The sequence below is a fragment of the Paramisgurnus dabryanus genome, chromosome 20 (genome assembly GCF_030506205.2).
Source record: "Paramisgurnus dabryanus chromosome 20, PD_genome_1.1, whole genome shotgun sequence".
Classification (NCBI taxonomy): Eukaryota; Metazoa; Chordata; class Actinopteri; order Cypriniformes; family Cobitidae; genus Paramisgurnus; species Paramisgurnus dabryanus.
In genome coordinates this window covers 22,019,201-22,039,309 of record NC_133356.1, presented here as the reverse complement: position 1 = coordinate 22,039,309, position 20,109 = coordinate 22,019,201, and the positions used below count along the sequence as shown (strand labels likewise).

The window sequence follows — 20,109 nt, the reverse complement described above, 5'->3', positions numbered from 1 at the left end:
ATGAAACACTATATTGTTGGGTTGAATTAGATTTGATCCGTCGACTGATTTGATTCGATTTTGCAGCATTAGGATCGAATTTACATATCTGCCAGACGCTTATTCAGAGACTCGCAGTGCATTCTAAAGAAACATTTTATTAATATCAAACCCACGACCTTGGCTTTGTTAATGCTGTATAGATTATCATATGAACTAATAATAACAGCATAGCTTATATTATCACAGTTATATATGTAGCATTTGGTATTTCAGCAAACTAGAAATATATTTTATATTATTATTATTAATACTACAATTATATTACAAAGATTTTACCTAGAATAACAGGCACAAATGAATAGTCCAGGGAAATTTATAAAGAAAGTCATTTGATTTCATGTTGTTATAGAAATCTGTGTTGTCAGTACTCATGTTCTCACCTTTCTCCTTTTCTTTCAGGTATGCTGACACCAGGTCATGCAGGAACATGATGAGCTCTGCATCCATGGTAACACAGATGTGATCCGTGAACTCGGTCACAACGCTGCACTCCACTTTGGGTTTACTGCCGGCATCTACAGTACAACACACATCACTGTCAGTGCTCAATTTACATTTATGCATTTGGCAGATACTTTTATACAAAGCATATTACAGTGCATTCATTGCAAACGCTTCATGGCATTGTGTGTGTCCTGATATTAAAACTATTGCATTGATGTTGCATGAATTGTAAATGAATATGTAATTATTCTTAATGGTGCTAAAGAATGCATTGATACAATATGTTAACTCCCCGCCATAAGAGAAAACGCTTCCCTACCAATGACAAGTATTTACAGCAATCCCTAATACTGCCATTATCGACCAGGTGGTGATCGTTCGCAACTTAAAAAACCCAGAAGTGTCGCCCTAGTGCAAACAGCTTAATGTCCATGTGAAATTAAAATCTGATAGTATATTAGTGTTGTACCACTGAGAGAAGGTTCCTCTGGATCTTGAACATGGATGGATTTGAATTGGAGCTGCATTTTGGGAAGGGCAAAGATGGTCTCGGTTTCGTGGTTGTAGCTGGAGGATCCTCTGAATCCACTCAGAAGACTGGCGCTCTTCGCCGCCGCTCCGGTTTCAGAATTATTTGCATCCACGTTCCTCAGTAGATTCAGCTCTGGTAGAAGATAAACAGATTAAAGAGATGCAACAGAAAACACTGACCACTGAGTTTTCCACTGTTATGAGTGATAATTTCACATTACCTTCGTTTCTCATGGCAGTGACGTAGTTGAACCATTCTTTGACTGTGGCCACCCCATGCGGGGGGTTTTCATGTCGACGGCGGGTAACCTTTGTGATGGTTGCCATTGGACTCTCCAAAGCGCCGCAAGGCTTGGTTACCATGGTATTATGACCCAGGTGAAAGTCAAGCGTCTGAACAATGTATGTAGAGTCATCACTGGAACCTGTACAAAACAAAACCTCTTAGTCACCTTTTACAATGAATCATCCTGATAAACTTATGACTCATAAAAGAGAGAGAGGGGGTGAAAGATGGGTAGAGAGATAAACAGAGTGAGAGAAAGGTAGAGAACGTAAGAATGAATAAATGAATGAGAATGAAAGATAGAGAGAGTGAAATAAAAAAGAATGAATGAATGAGTAAATGAATTAATTAATTAATTAACTATTGAGAAAGAAAGAAAGAAAGTTAAAAAGAGTGAAAGAATTAATCTCTTTTAAGAATAAAAGACAGAGAATAAAAGACAAAAGATAGAGTGAAAGAATAGAGGGAAGAGAGGGAAAGAGACAGTAGAGAGAAGATGATAAAGTAAACGAATGAATAGAATATATTTTTTGGATTGAAAGACAGAGAAAGTCAAAGAAACAAAGAAAGAGTGGAAAAAGTAAAAATAGAGTGAAAGAATGAATCAAATATCTCTTTTGAGAATAAAAGAGAAAGAAAGAAAGAAAGAAAGAAAGAAAGAAAGAAAGAAAGACAAAAAGAAAGAACGAAAGAAAGAAAGATAGAACGAAAGAAAGAACGAAAGAAAGAACGAAAGAAAGAAAGAAAGAAAGAAAGAAAGAAAGAAAGAAAGAAAGAACGAAAGAAAGAAAGAAAGAAAAAAGAACGAAAGAACGAAAGATTGAAGATTTTGAGAATGAAATACAGAGAAAGTGAAAAAAGAAAGATGGAGTAAAATATCTTTTTGAGGATGAAAGACAGTAAAAAAATGAAAGAAAGAAAAAAGAAGAAAAAGAAAGTGAAAGAGTAAATGAAAGACAACGAAAGTGAAAGAAAGAAAGATAGAGAGAGTGAAAAAAAGAAAGAAAGAAAGAAAGAAAGAAAGAAAGAAAGAAAGAAAGAAAGAAAGAAAGAAAGATCGAGAGAAAGATCTATTATGAGAATGAAAAACGGAGTAAAACAAAAAAAGTAAAAAAGAACGAAAAAAGAGAATGAAAAACAGAGCGAGTAAAAGAAGAAATAAAGATAGAGAGAGTGAAAGAAAGAAATAATGAATGAATGAATGAATGAATGAACTCTTGAGAAAGCAGGAAAGAAAGAAAGAAAGAAAGAAAGAAAGAAAGAAAGAAAGAAAGAAAGAAAGAAAGAAAGAAAGAAAGAAAGAAGTATGGGGTGAAAGATCTCCTTTGAGAATGAAAAACAGAGTGAAAGACTAAAAAGTGAAAGAAAGAAAGAAGACAAAGGAAGTGAAAGAGTGAATGAAAGACTTAGTGTGAAAGAAAGAAGTAATGAATGAACTCTTGAAAAAGAAATAAGTATAGAGTGAAAGAATAAATGAAAGATCTCTTTTGAGAATGAAAGACAGAGAGAGTGAAAAAGAGAGAGAGAGAGAGCGAAAGAAAGAAAGAAAGATAGAGTGAAGAATCTCTTTTGAGAATGAAAGACAGAAAGTAAAACAAAAAAAGAGTAAAAGAAGAAAGAAAAAAGAAAGTGAAGAGTGAACGAAAGACAGAGAGCGTGAAAGAAAGAAATGAATGAATAAATGAACTCCTAAAAAAGAAAGAAGGATAGAGTGAAAGATCTCTTTTGAGAATGAAAGAGAAAAACAAAAAAGAGTGAAAGAAGAAAGAAAGTGAAAGAGGGAAAGAAAGATAGATAGAGAAAGTGAAATAAAGAAAGAATGAATAAATGAATGAATGAATGATTGAATGAACTCTTGAGAAAGAAAGAAAGATAGAGTAAAAGAATGAATGAAAGATCTCTTGAGAATGAAAGCGAGTGAAAGAGTAAAAATGTGAATGAAAGACACAGCGAGTGAAAAAAAGAAAGAGTTAAAAAAAGAAAGAGAAAGAAAGAAAGATCTCTTTTGAGAAAAAAAAAAGAAAGAAAGTCATTGTATTGAATGTGTACCATCCTCCCAGATCTTCTGTGCTTCAGTCCAGAAGGCGATGTTGGGCTCTTCCAGGTGAAACAGCACCCAGGACTTGGAACGGAAGTTGGGCCCATGGAAACAAGCCAGGGTCATGTGGTTGCCATGGAGACTCATGGAGCCACCCAGCTGCACCGCATCCTCTGGGAGTGGCATCTGGAACAGGGAGATGTGACATCCTGCCACCATCTTCAACACACTGGGCCAATGCCTGTGATGAGCTGCATCCATATCTGAGAGAAATCATTAATCTTATAACTTTTCTTTTTATTATATTACTTTGATGTATTGAAAAAGAAATTGTACGTATGTATACACAAAAACACAAGCACACTAACAAAGCTCAGCTGCTTTATCCGTGTTGATGACAGGAGTTTTGGGAGGCACGTAGGGTACCGGACCCCAGGTGGACAGGGCCCGCTTGCTGGTGTCAAACTGCTGGGTGAAAAACTCCTGCAGCTTCATGCCGATCTTTATCAGATCCGGGGTGGTGGATCGGGAGATTATCACCTGGAATATGTCCCACTGCAGGTCTCCGTGAACAAAGATCTCACTGGAGGACACACAAATCAGAGAATGAGGATTATTGTTGTGGAAAACTTCATCCACTTAGTAGGCTTGGCAGCTCTTTTTGGTACCTTTTCTCAGAGAGACTGTCCTCAGTGGTGCAGAGATTCACCTTCCACTCATCTTGGACCTGTAGATCAGCATTACTGAAGATGCCCATCAATATGCTGGAGCCCATGTAGTCCAGTCGAGCCTCTGTGGAGCCCATGGTGATCTGGATCTTATGACTGGGCTGCTGATTTGGATGTTCTGAAATATGGGCTAGAAAAACAATCCGATATCAGTCACTGAGGAGGAAGACGTCCCACAGACACCAGTGTTTTGCACTAATTTCAGGTTCAGTGTACTTACAGACCATCTCCAGAGTGTTGACATCAATGTTGCCACCCACCACACCTCCTTTAGAATCCAGTTTTGACCGTCCGAGACCAACAGACATGCTAATCTCGCGATCTCTGTTACTACCTACTGACAGACGGCCCTGACTCTTCAACCCACTTGTTGTCCAGCTGTTTACACACAAACACATCAAGCAAATATAATTTATGGTTAAAGGGACAGGTTTGGAATGACATAATAAAGGGGAAAAATGATGAAAGAGTGTTTATTTTGTTGTGTAAACTATTAAGAGTCCGTTTACGCGACAACATGGAAAGCTGTCCCAAAAATCACAGTCATATTTTGGAAAGGAAATATGCAATATCAGTTAATGCTAAGCTAAGTGATTTCTGCAAGTACCACATGCGTGAGCGAATGAACAAAGTGATTTTTATCGTCCGGTTACGTGTACGCTAAACTAGCTATCGTTATGGTTATCGTTAAAGTGTGAATGGCCCTTAAAGGCGGAGTCCACGATGTTTGAAAAACGGTTTGGAAAAGGAGACGGGCCGACTACCAAAACACACTTATAGCCAATCAAATCAAATCAAATGCCGGGTTGCGTATGTGTGGGGCGGGTCTATCAACGGAATGTCCAGATTCTATTGGGGTAGGGGCGTGTTTGTTTAGGCGATTTCAAATATCAACACTGGCTTTCAAACATCGTGGACTCCGCCTTTAAAGGAAAAGTCCATTTTCTTAAAAGAAAAATCCAGATAATTTACTCACCACCATGATATCCAAAATGTTGATGTCTGTCTTTGTTCAGTCGAGAAGAAATTATGTTTTTTGAGGAAAACATTGCAGGATTTTTCTCATTTTAATGGACTTTAATAGACACCAACAATTAATACTCAACGGTATCAACGGAGTTTCAAAGGACTATAAACGATCCCAAACGAGGCATAAGGGTCTTATCTAGCAAAACGATTGTCAATAAAAATAACAAATATACACTTTTAAACCAAAACTTCTCGTCTAGATCCGGTCGTGATGCGTCAGCGTGACCCCACGCAATACGTCATGACGTCAAGAGGTCACAAAGGACGAACGCGAAACTCCCCCCCAGTGTTTACAAGTGTGTTAAAAGAGGACCGTTCCTACGTTGTTGTATGTCAACTGATACTAATGAATGTCTTTGTGTCAGTTTATTGTTTACAATGGTCCGCAAATGTGCGTTTTATATATGTAACACGTGACCTCCCTACGTCACTACGCATTTACGTTAGGTTGCGCTGGACCGGACCTAGATGAAAAGTTGTGGTTTAAAAGAGCATATTTTTTATTTTTCTTGTCAAAAATGACAATCGTTTTGCTAGATAAGACCCTTATGCCTCGTTTGGGATCGTTTATAGTCCTTTGAAACTTAAGTATTAATTGTTGGTGTCTATTAAAGTCCATTAAAATGAGAAAAATCCTGCAATGTTTTCCTCAAAAAACATAATTTCTTCTCGACTGAACAAAGAAAGACATCAACATTTTGGATGACATGGAGTAAAATATCTGGATTTTTCTTTTAAGAAAATTGAATATTCCTGTAAGTCTTGATAGATTAGATTCTAAGGGCCATGGTGTACATACGTGTTGTTGCCCATCACGTTGCTCATGTTCATCTGGACATTAAGCTGTTTAAGGTTGATGGCAAACACCACCAGCGTTTCCCACGGTGATCCCTGCTGTGCCGCTGCTTTTCCATTCCGGAATGACGGGGTGGAGGTCTTGGTGACTGAGTCTACTGAGACACACACACATTTTACATGAAGTTACCAACAAAGATGAAGTGCATTTGCAATGGAATCAATCAAATCACAGCTAAGGAGCCAACCACCAATTACTCAATTCAAACTGCAACATTTACTCATTATGATAATGTCAGGCTGAAAAGTCAAAGTTTGGTTTTTAACGGGTTAAAATGATTCTCAGACAGGGTGAATATCAAGGGGGTACCTCCTCAAAGCTACACAACCAATAAACAGATTAGTGAGTACAAATGCACCTCTGCGTGGTGCTGAGGAGTCGGACACGCTGCGGGAACGACCGGTGGCTGGAGATTTAAGGTGGGTGTGGCTTGGTGTGGCATCGTTAAAAACCGATGAGGGGTGTTGAGTGGACTGGCCGTCCCATGTTCTCCAATACGCTTTACGGCTTGACTCAGGAGACAGGTGCTGGGCGATGCTCTCTGCTGAGTCTGGTGTGGCAGGACCTGAGGCTACACAAGCATAACAGATGTTATTACATGTGACCCTTTCTGTGAAATCCAGGCTAAAGTCTTAATTTAATTACAGTGCATATAAAAAGTCTACACATCCTTGTTTTAATATCAGGTTTTTGTAATGTAAACAAATGAAACCAAGAGGAATCATGTTTGAAGCCGTTACACCTTGTCAAATAAAAAACTGCGTAGACCTTTTATGCACTGTATGAGATTAGGAGCATCCCAGTTTGATTTCACACTGATGATAATCTTTGCCATAACATTACTTATTAAGGTTGTCATAGTTATATTTACTGAATATTCTTTACATTATGTACACTGCAAAAAATGATTTTCAAGAAAAAAATTCTTAGTATTTTTGTCTTGTTTTCAGTAAAAATATCGAAAAATTCTTAAATTAAGATGCTATTTCTTGATGAGCAAAACGACCCAAGAAAATAAGTCAAAAAATATAACAAGCAAAAAAAATGGGGTAAGTGTAATTTAAGTGTTTAAGAAAAACGTAAGATTTTTTTGCTTCCCCAATTGGGAGATTTCTTTGCTTGTTTTATGCACAGAATCACTTAAAGCGACACCATATAGTTTTTCAACCTTTATAATAAATTTTCAAGACCCTTGTGATAGTACATCGACTTTAAATAGGTTGAATGACATGTCTACCATAGCCTGACGGGGTCTGTATCGCTTTTACTCGTACTTTAAAACTTAGGGTTTCTGGTAGTAACCAGAGCACAAAAAAACTACAAAATTCGACTGCTTTACGGCATACATCACTTCCTCCACTTCCTCGATGCAATTTTTTTTACGTGAATTTTGCTGGAGGCTACTTAAGGAGTGTAGAGAGCAACTTCTATTATATGATTCTCTGGCACCATGTTAGTGTCACGGACCTATGACACTGGCGACCCGGGTTTGATAACCCTTTAAGGCAATTTTTTATATAAACTCACGATCTTGATTCATACATAAATGTGATCTTCTTTATAAATGACGGCGATTATCTTGCATATAGTTCCCTGTATTCAGATGCTGCATTCACATTTATCTTTCTTTTACTGTCTATGGTATTTACATTGCAATCCAGGATGCTATAGCAGTCAAACTTGCTCAAACTCACACAGTGTAAAACCAAACCCTATTCATTTACCAATCCCTATTCATTCACCAATCAGATCCGAGCGTTTCTCTCTTCTCTCTTTTGCTGCGTTCCGCTGTCACTTCCGTGACGTATTACAAAGCGGCAGACGACCTAAACACATCGGTTTACTTGGATTTGGAGAGACAATTTTCACACAAAAGAGAGGAAAAACGAGCACCATTGCGGAAAATCCTGGTGGCGAGGCAGAGAGGGACGATGCAACAATATTTGTTTAGAAAAAGGCAAGGAAATACTTCTGATCATTTCTCAATATGAAGGCTGCAGCCTCCGGAGGTCAAATATGCAGGCTGCATACGTCATCAAGCCTGGTTTATTAAAGTAAACTGAGCATTACATTCGCAAGTCATAAGCATACTGCAACAATTTACGATTAACTAAGTATAATAGTCAACTTTATAATTGTTAATAGTCTTGATGACGTATGCAGCTTAGAAATACGACATCCGGAGGCTGCAACCTTCAGATTGAGAAATGGCTTCTGCCACGAGTTCCTCATCAGAAAGTTGTAACATGACTGCGTTTCTCCCTGATGCCTCAAAATGTTGATCGTTTAGCATTTTAAAGGTTTAGTTTTTAGTTTAGTTTTAAGGTTGGCCAGTTCTTTTCCTTTGCGACAGTGCTGCGGCGCTTGTGGCCTCTATGGGCGCTAGGTGTGAAAAATACATGTCTAGCGCCCCCTAGTGGCCAAAAAGTTCTGTGGTGTGCCTTTAAATTTGATATTTTTGGTCTAAACTAGACTTATTTTCTTGGGTCATTTTGCTCATCAAGAAAAAGCATCTTGATTGTGTTTTTGGAGCCATGATGTACACTGACCACTGCATAATATGACTTGTTTTTCTGTTAATATGACATGTGTAAGAAAGTATAGGTGACCAAATTGTTTGTTTTGTTTGTATAACTGTATGTTTTCTTTGTATATTGTTTCAAAAAATTATAAGAAAAAAAAAGTAAAAAAAGCATCTTAATTTAAGAATTTTTAGATATTTTTACTGAAAACAAGACAAAAATGCTAAGAATGTTTTTCTTGAAAATCACTTTTTGCAGTGAGGATGATATTAGTAGAAAACAGTGAATCAGAAAAAACTACATATTGTTAAAAGTGTATAACCTGGTAAATTAATGGTCTGGTCCCCTAAAAACAATCTTCTGGCGATGCTTCGACGATACCAAGCCCGCGGGAATGCAAGAATCTCGCTCAGACGTCTCATATCATACTTAAAGGATGCAGAACCGATATCACACACCGCTAAAAAATACACAAGACATGCACACATGTATATTAACATGATACTAAAACCTTATTTAACAGATTTGACTAAATTCTGATTGGATGAGATGCATTTTAAGCCATTGCATGCCAATAAATACACCTGTAACAATACTTTTTGCATGAAGATTTTCATTAAATGTAGCTATTTTGGGGTGCCCGAGAGGATTTTTACCTGAAATATTGATTAGAGTTGTATCCATCTTCCCACCCTTACTGGCAATACACGTATCAATAAATGCAGGACAGCCGGTCCGTCTCAACCTGGAAAGACTGACCTTCACAAACTCCAAATTAATGGAGAGAGAGTCTTTCCTGCCCGTAACCGAGGACCCATCATCCTCTGCTGCTCCTAAAAAACCATGCTCTTCCATATTAATAACACATAGTTTGCATGTCCAATGACACATCACAATGTTTCTAATAAATGTCTCTTACCCAGTGATCCTTGTCCAGGTGGGAGACCGGTGACTGCAGACTTCTGTTTGCCAGCTCCATACGGGTGAAACACATAAAGTGAGAAATCGGACATACAGGCAGTGAAACTTAGACCTGATGAGCTGGTAGGCGGGCATGTTAGATCTGATTGGCTGCTATGGTGGCGACTCCGCCCCCCCAAGGGACTGCCCAATCCTGTGGAAGGGCCTGTGGAAAAAGCAATATAACATCACCGTATATAATTCATTATTAATTTATTACTTCATTACTTATTACATTCATACCTTTGCTTCCAGGCACCCTGTTGGCATTGTGTACTGATGGAGGTGTGGAGGAGGGCGTTTGCTGGCCATCAGCCGGATGGGTGGAGTTTGTGGGCTCAAGCTCACCCCTGTTGGATGAGAAGACCAGGTCGAGCGAGGGAAGTTTCAGCATGCACTCGACTCGAGACATGGGCAGACAGCTGAATCGTATCTGTGATGGCTAACAAACAAACAAACACGATGAAATTAAACGAATGTGACTTTTGGTTAGGAGCACAAGCATGCCGAGATGTTGCACGTACCTGCACCCTAACATACACAACCACATCCACGGGGAAAGAGGAGTATGGAGAAGTAGCAGAAGATACAAGAGAGACCTGGGACTCCTCCAGAGGTTCCACAAACTGCCCTACATCCTCCTCAGGAACATTCATGGCTATGGACACACATACAAGAAGTTAAAAAAAGGGTACTATATATGTGGACATTTGAGAAATGTTAGTGTGCACTCACAGTTGTAGTTTCGGTCTACAGGTGTGATGGGAATGGTCTCGAGAGCTTTCTCCAGGAAGTCCAGGAGACATGGACTGATGACCATTTCCTCTGGCAGTGTTTGCAGGGCTACCCATGCATACAGTTTGGCCGTCTTCACCCCTACACCCGCCTTACCTTTAGCTGCGCATACAAAACACACACAATATGAATTTGGGAACCACAAAACTTTTCATGGACCTGTCAAGCTATAAAAGCAGGAAAATTATGGCAACCTAGCAAATGAGCTCCAGCATGCATGTAATATGCATGGCGCAAAAGAGAGCAGCCTTAAGATGCAAACTGGCATAAAATGCATACATTTTAGCAATAGCATAGCACCAAATATCACAGGATTATAGTTTCCAGTCTGCAAGATGCAAACAATAGTGAAAGCTTTTCATGGCAAGCAATTTCATATCAGCTGATAAAACACATAACCATGGGGAGTACGATATGTGGGATATGCAAATTGGAACCAGAGATAGAAACTAATAGTGAAAATCGCATACTGTTTGATGTTTTTTTTTTTTATCAAATAATGTTTTTCTCTCACTCCAAAATCGTTTCAATTATACTGTAAGTCCAAATTGCTATTGCTTTAAAAGGGAACCGAGACAGCAGAGGTCACTGCCGTCGCTCCACACACATATTCTGCTGAGAAATGACGGAAAAGATCCCGTGGTGTCAGCTGTAAGCACTGCACACTGAGCTCAAAAGTGTGGGCCATGCTCCAGTGAGAAAGAGCGAGGAAGCTGAGAGCATGCAGGAAGCCAGCGGCGGAGGAAGATGGCGGATGAGAGCGTGTACCTGATGGGAGAGGAGGGGGAGGGGGGGACAGGAGTGTGTTAGGCTTGCCAGGGCCTGAGGCCGGCGGTGCTGGTGCGTCTCTCATACCATACAGTTTGGATTCTTTGGACAGGGTTCTGGGCAAAGAGGAGCCACGTGACGCATTGGGCGAATCTGTTTTCAGCATTTTTGAGTTGTAGTGAAGCTGTAGACAGAGATAGGGAGAGAGAAAAAGAGTGAAATTTGAATACAAATTTAATTTGCGTGAAATTAGACGTGAATTGTTGCTTGCTAAATTGCATGGAATGAACTTAATATAATTATATCATGTGAAATTTCTTTCATAATTTAGTAACCCCTCATGCGATTCCAGATGAACCGTATTGTCAGGAATATAAGACGACCTCCCCACCCCCTTTTTTAATAATGTGTACCTTTAGTTGAACAAGAACTTAATGCTATCTTATCCATTAATATTGGCTACGACCCAAAACACATGTTGCTTGGAACACATGAGGACATGGTTGCAGACAAAAAGACACTTTGCAAGTTCCTAACATTCTGTGCAAGAAAATGTATTCTTTTGAACTGGTTAGTCGATAAGGCCCCTTCTAGGTCACTATGGCACAGGGTTATATTAGAATATGTTTTATTAGATTATCTAACCTGTGCGTCCAATAATAAAGATGTCATATTTTATAGAAGGTGGGACCCATTTCTGGTATATGTGGGCTTAGATATATCATCTATTCCAGGGGTCTTCAATGTTTTTTGGGTCGGGGACCCCTTAGAGCAGAAAGGCATGGAGCAGGGACCCCCTAATACTAAATGTGTAAAACAGAGATATTTAAGTAAGCAGTAAGGTACGAGAGGCTGCCTTTTCGTATTAGGCACAATGCAAAGTGGAGTAAAGTACAACTGATGACCAGTGTTGGGTAAGTTACTCAAAAAAAGTAATCCACTACAAATTACTAATTACTACTTTAAAATTGTAATTTGATTACATTACTGATTACTACATGCAAAAAGTAATCTAATTACTAATTACTTTACTTGTAAGTTACTTTGACAACATCAAATGTAAAAAACTACAAAGTGAAGCTGTCAGAAACAAGGACAGATAAACCCAAACGCAGTGTTAATGTGAAAATGTTTCTTGTAACATTTGAAAACAGTAATGATTACAGTGCATATTTGAATGCTTAAAGCTATTTTTGGTGTGATTTTGCCCCCTCCTAAAATTACTGGTCATATAGTGATCCAGAAATATTTGTAGCTTTTATTATAAGTTACAGATGTTTAACATTTCTCATTAAACATTCTACATTCATTAACATCTATCTATCTATCTATCTATCTATCTATCTATCTATCTATCTATCTATCTATCTATCTATCTATCTATCTATCTATCTATCTATCGATCTATCGATCTATCTATCTATCTATCTATCTATCTATCTATCTATCTATCTATCTATCTATTGTAGCAGTGTTTAAAATGATGTTCTTGGATGTTTATTACAACTCTGTTCTGTAAGGGTTAACGCTGAGTTTCTGTTCTCTTTGCCATGTATTCCCTGAAATGTGATTGGTTAGTGCAACGAGGGGAGGGGTTTTTTGTTTTTGTTTTGGGCTATGATGTTGTGCACGCTCTGGCGCGGGCGCGCGACTGGATGTGCGTGAGCATCGTCCTACGGGTGCTCTGTTAAAATAAAGCCAGCAGTTTAGTTAAACGAGTGTCTGTGCATTTCTCTTGAATGCTACACTATCTACATTCATTCGCGGTCGCGGAGACAGAAACTATAGTTTTAACACGTCGTCGCATTCGCGATGGCTTTTTGGTCAAGTTAAAGAATGTTAATATTCATGTTAGTTCGTTAAATATAACAATAAAAAGTGTTTTTGGTAATTGTTTAAATAAACATATGATTACTTAATGCAGTGCACGCATTGAGCTCATGATAAAATAACATAGTTAAATAATGTTAACAAATAAAACCTTATTGTACATTAGTGATTTAAAAACACACCTGTACGACCGCTTCTAGCAGACCAGATGTCATCGCGCAAAGCCCACTCTGAAATGCCAAGGTTTTGGACATGTATTGTCTGTATTCCACTTGAAGGATCAACCACCGCTCACATAGCATCCATTTGCTTGCATCTCAGACGAGTGAGTAAGCATATGCTCGTTAACTGACGCTGCGCGCATGCTCGCAGACGTTGCCGTGCAATGGCAAAACGTCATTTTAAAATACATTTTAATTAATTTTTCAACACTTAATTTGTAACGCTAGTAACGTAATTTTGTTGTCATTGGTAACTGTAATCAAATTACATACATTTAAAATGTAAAGCGTTACGTTACTGCGTTATCAGGAAAAGTAATTAGAGTACAGTAATGCGTTACACAGTAACGCGTTATACCCAACTCTGCTGATGACCAATCAGAATCAAGGACTGGAACTGTTTTATAAATAGAAACAAACCATATTGTCACACATCCATACTAAATAGCGCATCTCTTTGGGGAAACTTTTTGAGAGGTGGATTTCAACCTGAATATGAATCTTGCACAAAGCACCATCACGGCACGCGTTTCATAAATTTTTAAATGCGAGCGATAGTTTTGTCACAGTTTATAATGCAGACGCGGTGTAGTGTAATTAGGACAGCCGTCCAAGTTCAGAAATAGATGAGACAACATGTCGCACTGATTCTAAAATGACATTCTGAAAGAAAGACACACATAAGATTTAACTGTTTTATGATGACTTTTCTCTCGCTACTGCTGCCTCCTGAGTGGACATTTATAATCTTTAGATATTTTATTTTGGTCCGCTGGCTAAACTGAACGCGCGCCTTCAAACCTATGCGGCCACGCACGTGCACAACTTAAAGGGGACATGCAACGTTTTGTACATATATTTTACGTTTTAAGCAAAAAATAGCTTGTCGTTAAACATCATTTGGCAGACCCCCTGCCGTTCCGTCACGGACCCCCTGGGGGCCGCGGACCCCTGGTTGAAGACCCATGCTTTAGACTAATGATTATGAATCTCGCTTTACAAATGTTTAACTGTATTTATGTTCACATGCATAAAGCATTTCAGACCTTAACATCCACTCCAGGAATGTAGAAGATAGTGGTCTCAATGTCACTGCTCTTGCTCTGCAGTGAGGTGGGAACTCTCTTAGAATTTAGCAGATGAGAGCTGGAGGCAAAACCCGGCTGTAACTTCCTTTTCTTAGGAGGGGAATCCTGATCCAGACTCCTGGAGCTCTGCTCACAACTCCTAAACAGCAAAGAGAGACAAAACAAACACAGAGACACTTTACACTTTTATGAAAGGTTCTTCACAGTGATGTCAATGAAGAAGAACCATTTTTGGTTCCTAAAAGAACCATTCAGTCAAAGGTTCTTTAGGGTGCACTTACAAGTTATTTAACCAGACCGAACACAATTTACATTATTAAAAAGTGTGATTGTTTTAAAGAAAACTGGAAGATAAGTGCAATGGAGTTCACTGTCATTATAAGTTGGCTTATTAGGTGTTTGAAATCATGCACGCTGTGCAGATCGACTGGCATATGACATTAACATGAGAGTGAATGCAGAGCAAATCGCTCCTAATATGCTTTTGAATCTCTCTCATTGTTATTTATGGTCATTAACCATTTATCTGCACAGCGAATATGATGTCAAATGTTAAAAATGTCTGTTATTTGGGGTCGTTTGGGATGCAGTGACACGCGGCTGCATTTAATTGTGCTCGCACCCCATCCAAATCCAGTACAGTACAGTGTGTGTGTGCACATTCACATTTACATATTTGACACACACTTTGATCTACAGCGACAAAAATGGGGATCAAACCCCAAAACTGTATGGTTATCTTTACCTCCTCATTGCAAGATCTTCATGTTCAGGTGCCTGTGTGCTTGGATGCAGCACACACTTGCCGCTATCGATCTCAACGCGGACGTCAAGCTCAAAGTCAATGTTTCGTTCGCTGGGCGGGGCTAAACCTCCACGCTGAGGGGGTGTGGCCGGCCAACGCTCACTGAATAACGCGGTCAGTCCCGATGCTTTCCTCTGAGAGCCCCTAAAAAAAAAAACCATTGTGAATTCAGGGAGCCTATTATTGTTTTTGCTATTTGTTACACGGGGCGAGCACGCATGTTTAACTCACCCTGGTCTGCGGTAGAAGCTGTGCGGTCTGTCTCTGTCAAACTCATCATCTTTATCTGAATCTTCTGATGAAGTTGAGGACAGGTCGTCACGGCGACTGTCGTCAGGCTGGAAGGGAACGGTTGGTGAGAAGACTGCGGGTGTGCCAGGAGCACTGAACACTGAGTGTGATGGGTAATGAGCAGGATCATCAGTGGTGACATACAACAGCTCCATCTCTGTCTCCTCCGGGAACTTTAACAACCAGTGAGAACCAACAGTCAGAACAACTGTTCTGTCTGTCTGTTCTTCTATCCATCTATTCATCCGTTTACCTCTCCTAAAAGATTTGCCTCTCTCTTAATATAAGCCTAAAGGTGAATCTCATGTCAACACGTCCAGGCCACGTTTTTCCATGAATCAAAAGAAATAAATCAGATACTTTGTAATAAGACAATGAAGTCTATTTAACACTGACGAGTTATCTCGTCAATTAAGAGAAAACGCTTCTCTGCCAATGACGAGTTTTTACGGCAATCCATATTTCCGCTATTATCCACTAGGTGGTGCTCTTACACAACTTATAAAACACTAAACCATTCACTGATCCAAAAACAGTAAAAAGTCTGTGTATGTTTTGGTCATCGCTCAAAATCTGATCTCTAACAAAATTATTTCCCAAAAATTGAATTATCTTAGCTTTTTGTTCAAAATTTGGTGTTTTTGGGCATATTTGAGAGGTGATAAAAGAGAACAAATAAAGATATGATTTTTTTTTGTATTGGTTTGAAAGCAGAGGGTTTGTTCTATTATTTGATATAATGTATGTTTATATATTTAAGGAAAAAAATTCTGGAAAGCATTAAACTTATGTGAAAATCATAAAATATGCTGGCGGGCAATTTTTTTTTTTAAATGCTGGAGGTGAAAGAGTTAATTAGCATTTAGGATTTTTATGTACAACATTTTTTTCCATTATTGGAGAGAGATGCGGTTAACTGTTCCCAACATAAGTGAAGGCAAATATTAACCGTCCTAAAAAATAGGCTTAATTTTCTTTGACATTTGGCAAAATGTCATTTCAGCGTTCTTATTTTGTGATTCAGCGGTGAAGCGTGACCTGGGTATGACATGACATACTGACAAGTGTTGCGAGATTCACCATAAAACTGAACGAGATCAATTTTCACTAAGCTACTCTACCAGGTCAGTCTATAAAATAAGTTTGCAGAAAAGTCTGTGTAAGATGACTTGCCCTACCTACAGTACAACTAAAATTCAATCTTATTTAACATTTCAAAACCATTAACGCTCACAAAATCCTTTATTCGTCTGTCTATCCATTTACAATCATCTTCTCAACTGAGCTTCCATTAGAATTAAGTAATTTAAATGTGAAATTTCCATTAAAGGCCAAATCTTTTAGCTAAATTTATTAAATCATCGATGTTTTAATCTGTATGTAAATCAACTGAACTAACTCTAAATAATAACTGTCAGTTTAAACCATATCTGTTGACTGATAGCTCATATAACCAGCGAGCACTTTACGGAAAGTTCTCCCTTTTCCCAATTCATGCTGTCTACTAACACCCAGCGGAGGAGAGAGCGATGAGAAATGAAAGAATGAAAAGATGGATAGATGACAATACATCATGAAACAGCAGCAGGGCAATGGAAGAATATCAAAATCAGTAAATCTCAAGGAAGCAAGAGCAAATCGGTGATAACGATAGCAGCATCAACACACAGAAACTCAGTGTTCAAATGAGTGTGTGAGTGTACAAGTGAGAGAGACATTCACATAAGAGAGAGAGAGAGAGAGAGAGAGAGAGAGAGAGAGAGAGAGAGAGAGAGAGAGAGAGAGAGAGAGAGACCACATTCCACCTTAAGAGCTGATCCGATCTGATTCAACTTAGAAAAAAAGCCAGAGTGAAAATACCAAAAAGGTTCAAATCTTGTCGGAGACGACGATTTTTGATTGGTTTTAAAAAAGCATATTGAGTCATGAATCTATAGTTGTCATGCACAGATGAGTAACGCAGGAGATTCGGTGATGATTCTGAAATCATCAGATCAGATTTCTCCGGTACCTTAAATACAGAGTCAGCTGGACTTGGAATTGGGGTGTCCAGAGCCAAACTACCCATCTTAAACACAAACAGACTCATAAAGAACTCATCCAAACATGAAACCAATATTCAGCACGTGATCAGTAAAGTGTGTGTGCCGTGATTTTATCGAGTAGCTCTTTGATTAAGTGAAGCACTCGCAGGTGAAACCATGTGTGTGCGAGTTTCATGATTTTGCGATTGATTTCATTCAACACAAATAGAATGAAAACAAATGTGAATACTGAACAAATGGACAGATAAAAAGCACACACGGATGTATGTGTGCAAACTACCGTGTCGATGTTGAAGGTGACCCGTTGTGCTGGAGATGCGACATCTATTTTGATGTCTGGCAGTTCATCCCTGTAGATGCAATGAATCAATGGATTAACCAAGCATGTCTAATGAGAATGAGATTTTAAAGAGTAAGAGCGTGTGCACGTGTGTGTACCTCGGTCTGTCGGTTCTCTTTATTGCTGGCCTGCCTCCTGTTGAGATGCTTTTAGACCTGCTGTTACTGCAACTGGGTTTGTACCCTAAACCCCACTTATCCTTGAGCGACGCAGCCTACAAAAAAAAAACACACTCAGAACATTTCGACATTAAAGCACCGCTATGCATTCAGAATGATACTAAAGCTCACCCGCATGCTCGACCGCCGTAGTTTCTTGCGAACGTCCCTTCGAACGTCATTGACGGCAACCGATTCCAACTGCTGGTAACGCTGGATTTCCTGGTTTATAGTGCCTTCACTTGCACCCAGTTTTCTTTTAGAAAAGAAAGAAAAATTTGAAAACAACAAAATAAAAACAACAACCGAGGTACTTGTTAAGCTAAGTCTAAGCTTACTTGAGATCGTCTATGACTTTGGCTTGCTCGTTTAACTCTCTGATGTCAACAAGGCGCTTGGAAAATTTTCGCCCACGAGCGTCGATTATCTGGTTGCTCATAACTGCCTGTCTGCGCAGGTCTACAGACTCCTGTATAGAGGAGATTGTTGTTGTTAATAATGAGTCTAGATATTAAGCACACTTAGGGTTGGGTGGTATGACCAAAATTTTATCAAGTATGAATAACTTTACATTATAAATATATCTGCTAGAGATAGAATTCCTGATGGAAATTCCATGGAAAAAAGTTCTTATATATTCAACAACCATATGGTGAAGACTATTTTTGAATTAATCAAATAAATTAAATGACAAATGTGACCCTGGAACACAAAACCAGCCAAAAGGGTTAGTTTTTGAATACTGTAAATAAGCTTTTTTTTAGGATAGGACCATATTTGGCCAAAATACAATCTAAGGGTTAAAAAAAATCTAAATATAAGCGACACATATTACTAATGATAAATTAAGTTATTTGTATTGATGGTTAGATGGAATATGTTCTTTACTTAATATCCTAATGATTTTTGGCTACAAACAGACCTGTGCTACTTATGACTGGTTTTGTGATCCAGAGTCACAAATAAAAAGTATGTTTTCTTTTCTAAAAATTAGTCCAGGCCACTGATTATGAACAGGCAAAATTTCAAGCGGCCCACAACACATACGGTCATACCATTCAACCCTAAACAAACTCATGCATAAAAGGACCGTTTCAAAATCACACAGACTGTAAAACAGTCCAAACAAGTGCTGATCATTTCAAAACATCAACAAACAAAATCACAACAGCACCCAAAAAACCAAACTGATTATTAGAAGCACAGTCAATCCATGAGAAATGCATCATTTGGTAATGGGACATCAGATGTTGTTAACCGGTCACTCATTTCTCATGGACATGAATAAGACAGGACTAAAAAGCATTAATCCAGACCTCCTCTTGGTGTTAAACAACTGATGAACATAGAGTTGTAAGGTAGAATTCAACAAGGGTTTGAGAGATTTGACAATCTAAAAAGCCACTTCCACCTTGAGAGCATGAACAATATGGAAAGAAACGATGTGAGAAGACAGACAGACAGACATAGTGAGAGAGATTGAAAGCAAACCAAGCAATCTGGAGCTCTACGGTACATACACAGCCCCAGGACAATGGCCTGGGATGTCTAGTTCGTTCTGCATTGGCAGTGGATGGCAGCCGAACACTTCTCGACTTTAGCCGAGTGATTGTGGATGATGGAGAAATATTACGACACTCGGAAGGTGAGGGGGGAGGGGGGCTGGGGCTAAATCCCAGAATGCTGTGCATCAGCCGCTTCCTGAATGACAGTCTGGGACTGAGTTCACCTTCTGCACACTGTAAACATGGGCCGGTTTAAAACAAACACAAATGCACGCCACTACACAAACATTTAATACAAAGAAAACACATATAAAAAGAAACTTTCCTTTTTCTGCTTTTACCACACAAATAACATCAATAAACAAATTATGTTATACTTAAAGAAATTAAATATTTAGGGCTGTCAATCTGAAAAAAAAAGATTTAATTGAATTCAATACACTAATACTTCTTATACTAATATATCTTAATATGTATATTAATAAATGCTAGAAAAGAAAGTGTGAGCTCTGACCATGTGTATGGGGGGAGACATGCTGTCGCTCTCATCGCCGTCTGAAAGATCAACCATGTTGACCGAGTTAAGATCTGTGATGTCATCAGTATCCTCCTCACCCGTTAGAGAGGTGAGCGTGTTGCCCAGAACATTCAGACGCTTGCCGATGTTAGGATCCATGTGCACATCAATACCACACATCTTCCACAGGACGTTGAGGGTCCATGTCCCTGCACTACTGCTATCTGGAGTACACAATTGTTTTATAGACAACGTTACTTATATACAACAATATTGAATAGTGAATTCCAAACTCCAAGTAAGTGATACA

General features: G+C 38.8%; 1 protein-coding gene across 17 annotated transcripts in view; it reads right to left on the bottom strand.

Annotated features, from left to right (window-relative positions):
• The window catches only part of kiaa1109 (KIAA1109 ortholog), a 58,029-nt gene that overhangs the window by 3,396 nt on the left and 34,524 nt on the right, over window positions 1-20,109 (bottom strand). For 7 of the 17 annotated variants that reach the window (XM_065297055.1, XM_065297059.1, XM_065297058.1 and 4 more), the window contains 26 exons: window positions 19,797-20,023; window positions 19,298-19,516; window positions 18,116-18,246; window positions 17,910-18,033; window positions 17,718-17,833; window positions 17,560-17,629; window positions 17,246-17,302; window positions 15,175-15,407; window positions 14,884-15,087; window positions 14,097-14,277; window positions 11,000-11,183; window positions 10,172-10,333; window positions 9,961-10,094; window positions 9,680-9,878; window positions 9,396-9,602; window positions 9,133-9,309; window positions 8,799-8,936; window positions 6,313-6,525; window positions 5,898-6,051; window positions 4,290-4,447; window positions 4,010-4,199; window positions 3,710-3,924; window positions 3,353-3,604; window positions 1,239-1,442; window positions 956-1,150; window positions 423-557 (listed from right to left, as the gene is read on the bottom strand). In XM_065297055.1, the coding sequence (XP_065153127.1) occupies window positions 423-557; window positions 956-1,150; window positions 1,239-1,442; window positions 3,353-3,604; window positions 3,710-3,924; window positions 4,010-4,199; window positions 4,290-4,447; window positions 5,898-6,051; window positions 6,313-6,525; window positions 8,799-8,936; window positions 9,133-9,309; window positions 9,396-9,602; window positions 9,680-9,878; window positions 9,961-10,094; window positions 10,172-10,333; window positions 11,000-11,183; window positions 14,097-14,277; window positions 14,884-15,087; window positions 15,175-15,407; window positions 17,246-17,302; window positions 17,560-17,629; window positions 17,718-17,833; window positions 17,910-18,033; window positions 18,116-18,246; window positions 19,298-19,516; window positions 19,797-20,023 (4,479 nt within the window). The remainder of the gene's footprint in view (window positions 1-422; window positions 558-955; window positions 1,151-1,238; window positions 1,443-3,352; window positions 3,605-3,709; window positions 3,925-4,009; window positions 4,200-4,289; window positions 4,448-5,897; window positions 6,052-6,312; window positions 6,526-8,798; window positions 8,937-9,132; window positions 9,310-9,395; window positions 9,603-9,679; window positions 9,879-9,960; window positions 10,095-10,171; window positions 10,334-10,999; window positions 11,184-14,096; window positions 14,278-14,883; window positions 15,088-15,174; window positions 15,408-17,245; window positions 17,303-17,559; window positions 17,630-17,717; window positions 17,834-17,909; window positions 18,034-18,115; window positions 18,247-19,297; window positions 19,517-19,796; window positions 20,024-20,109) is intronic. The other 10 variants (XM_065297056.1, XM_065297070.1, XM_065297067.1 and 7 more) reach the window with 8 other exon arrangements.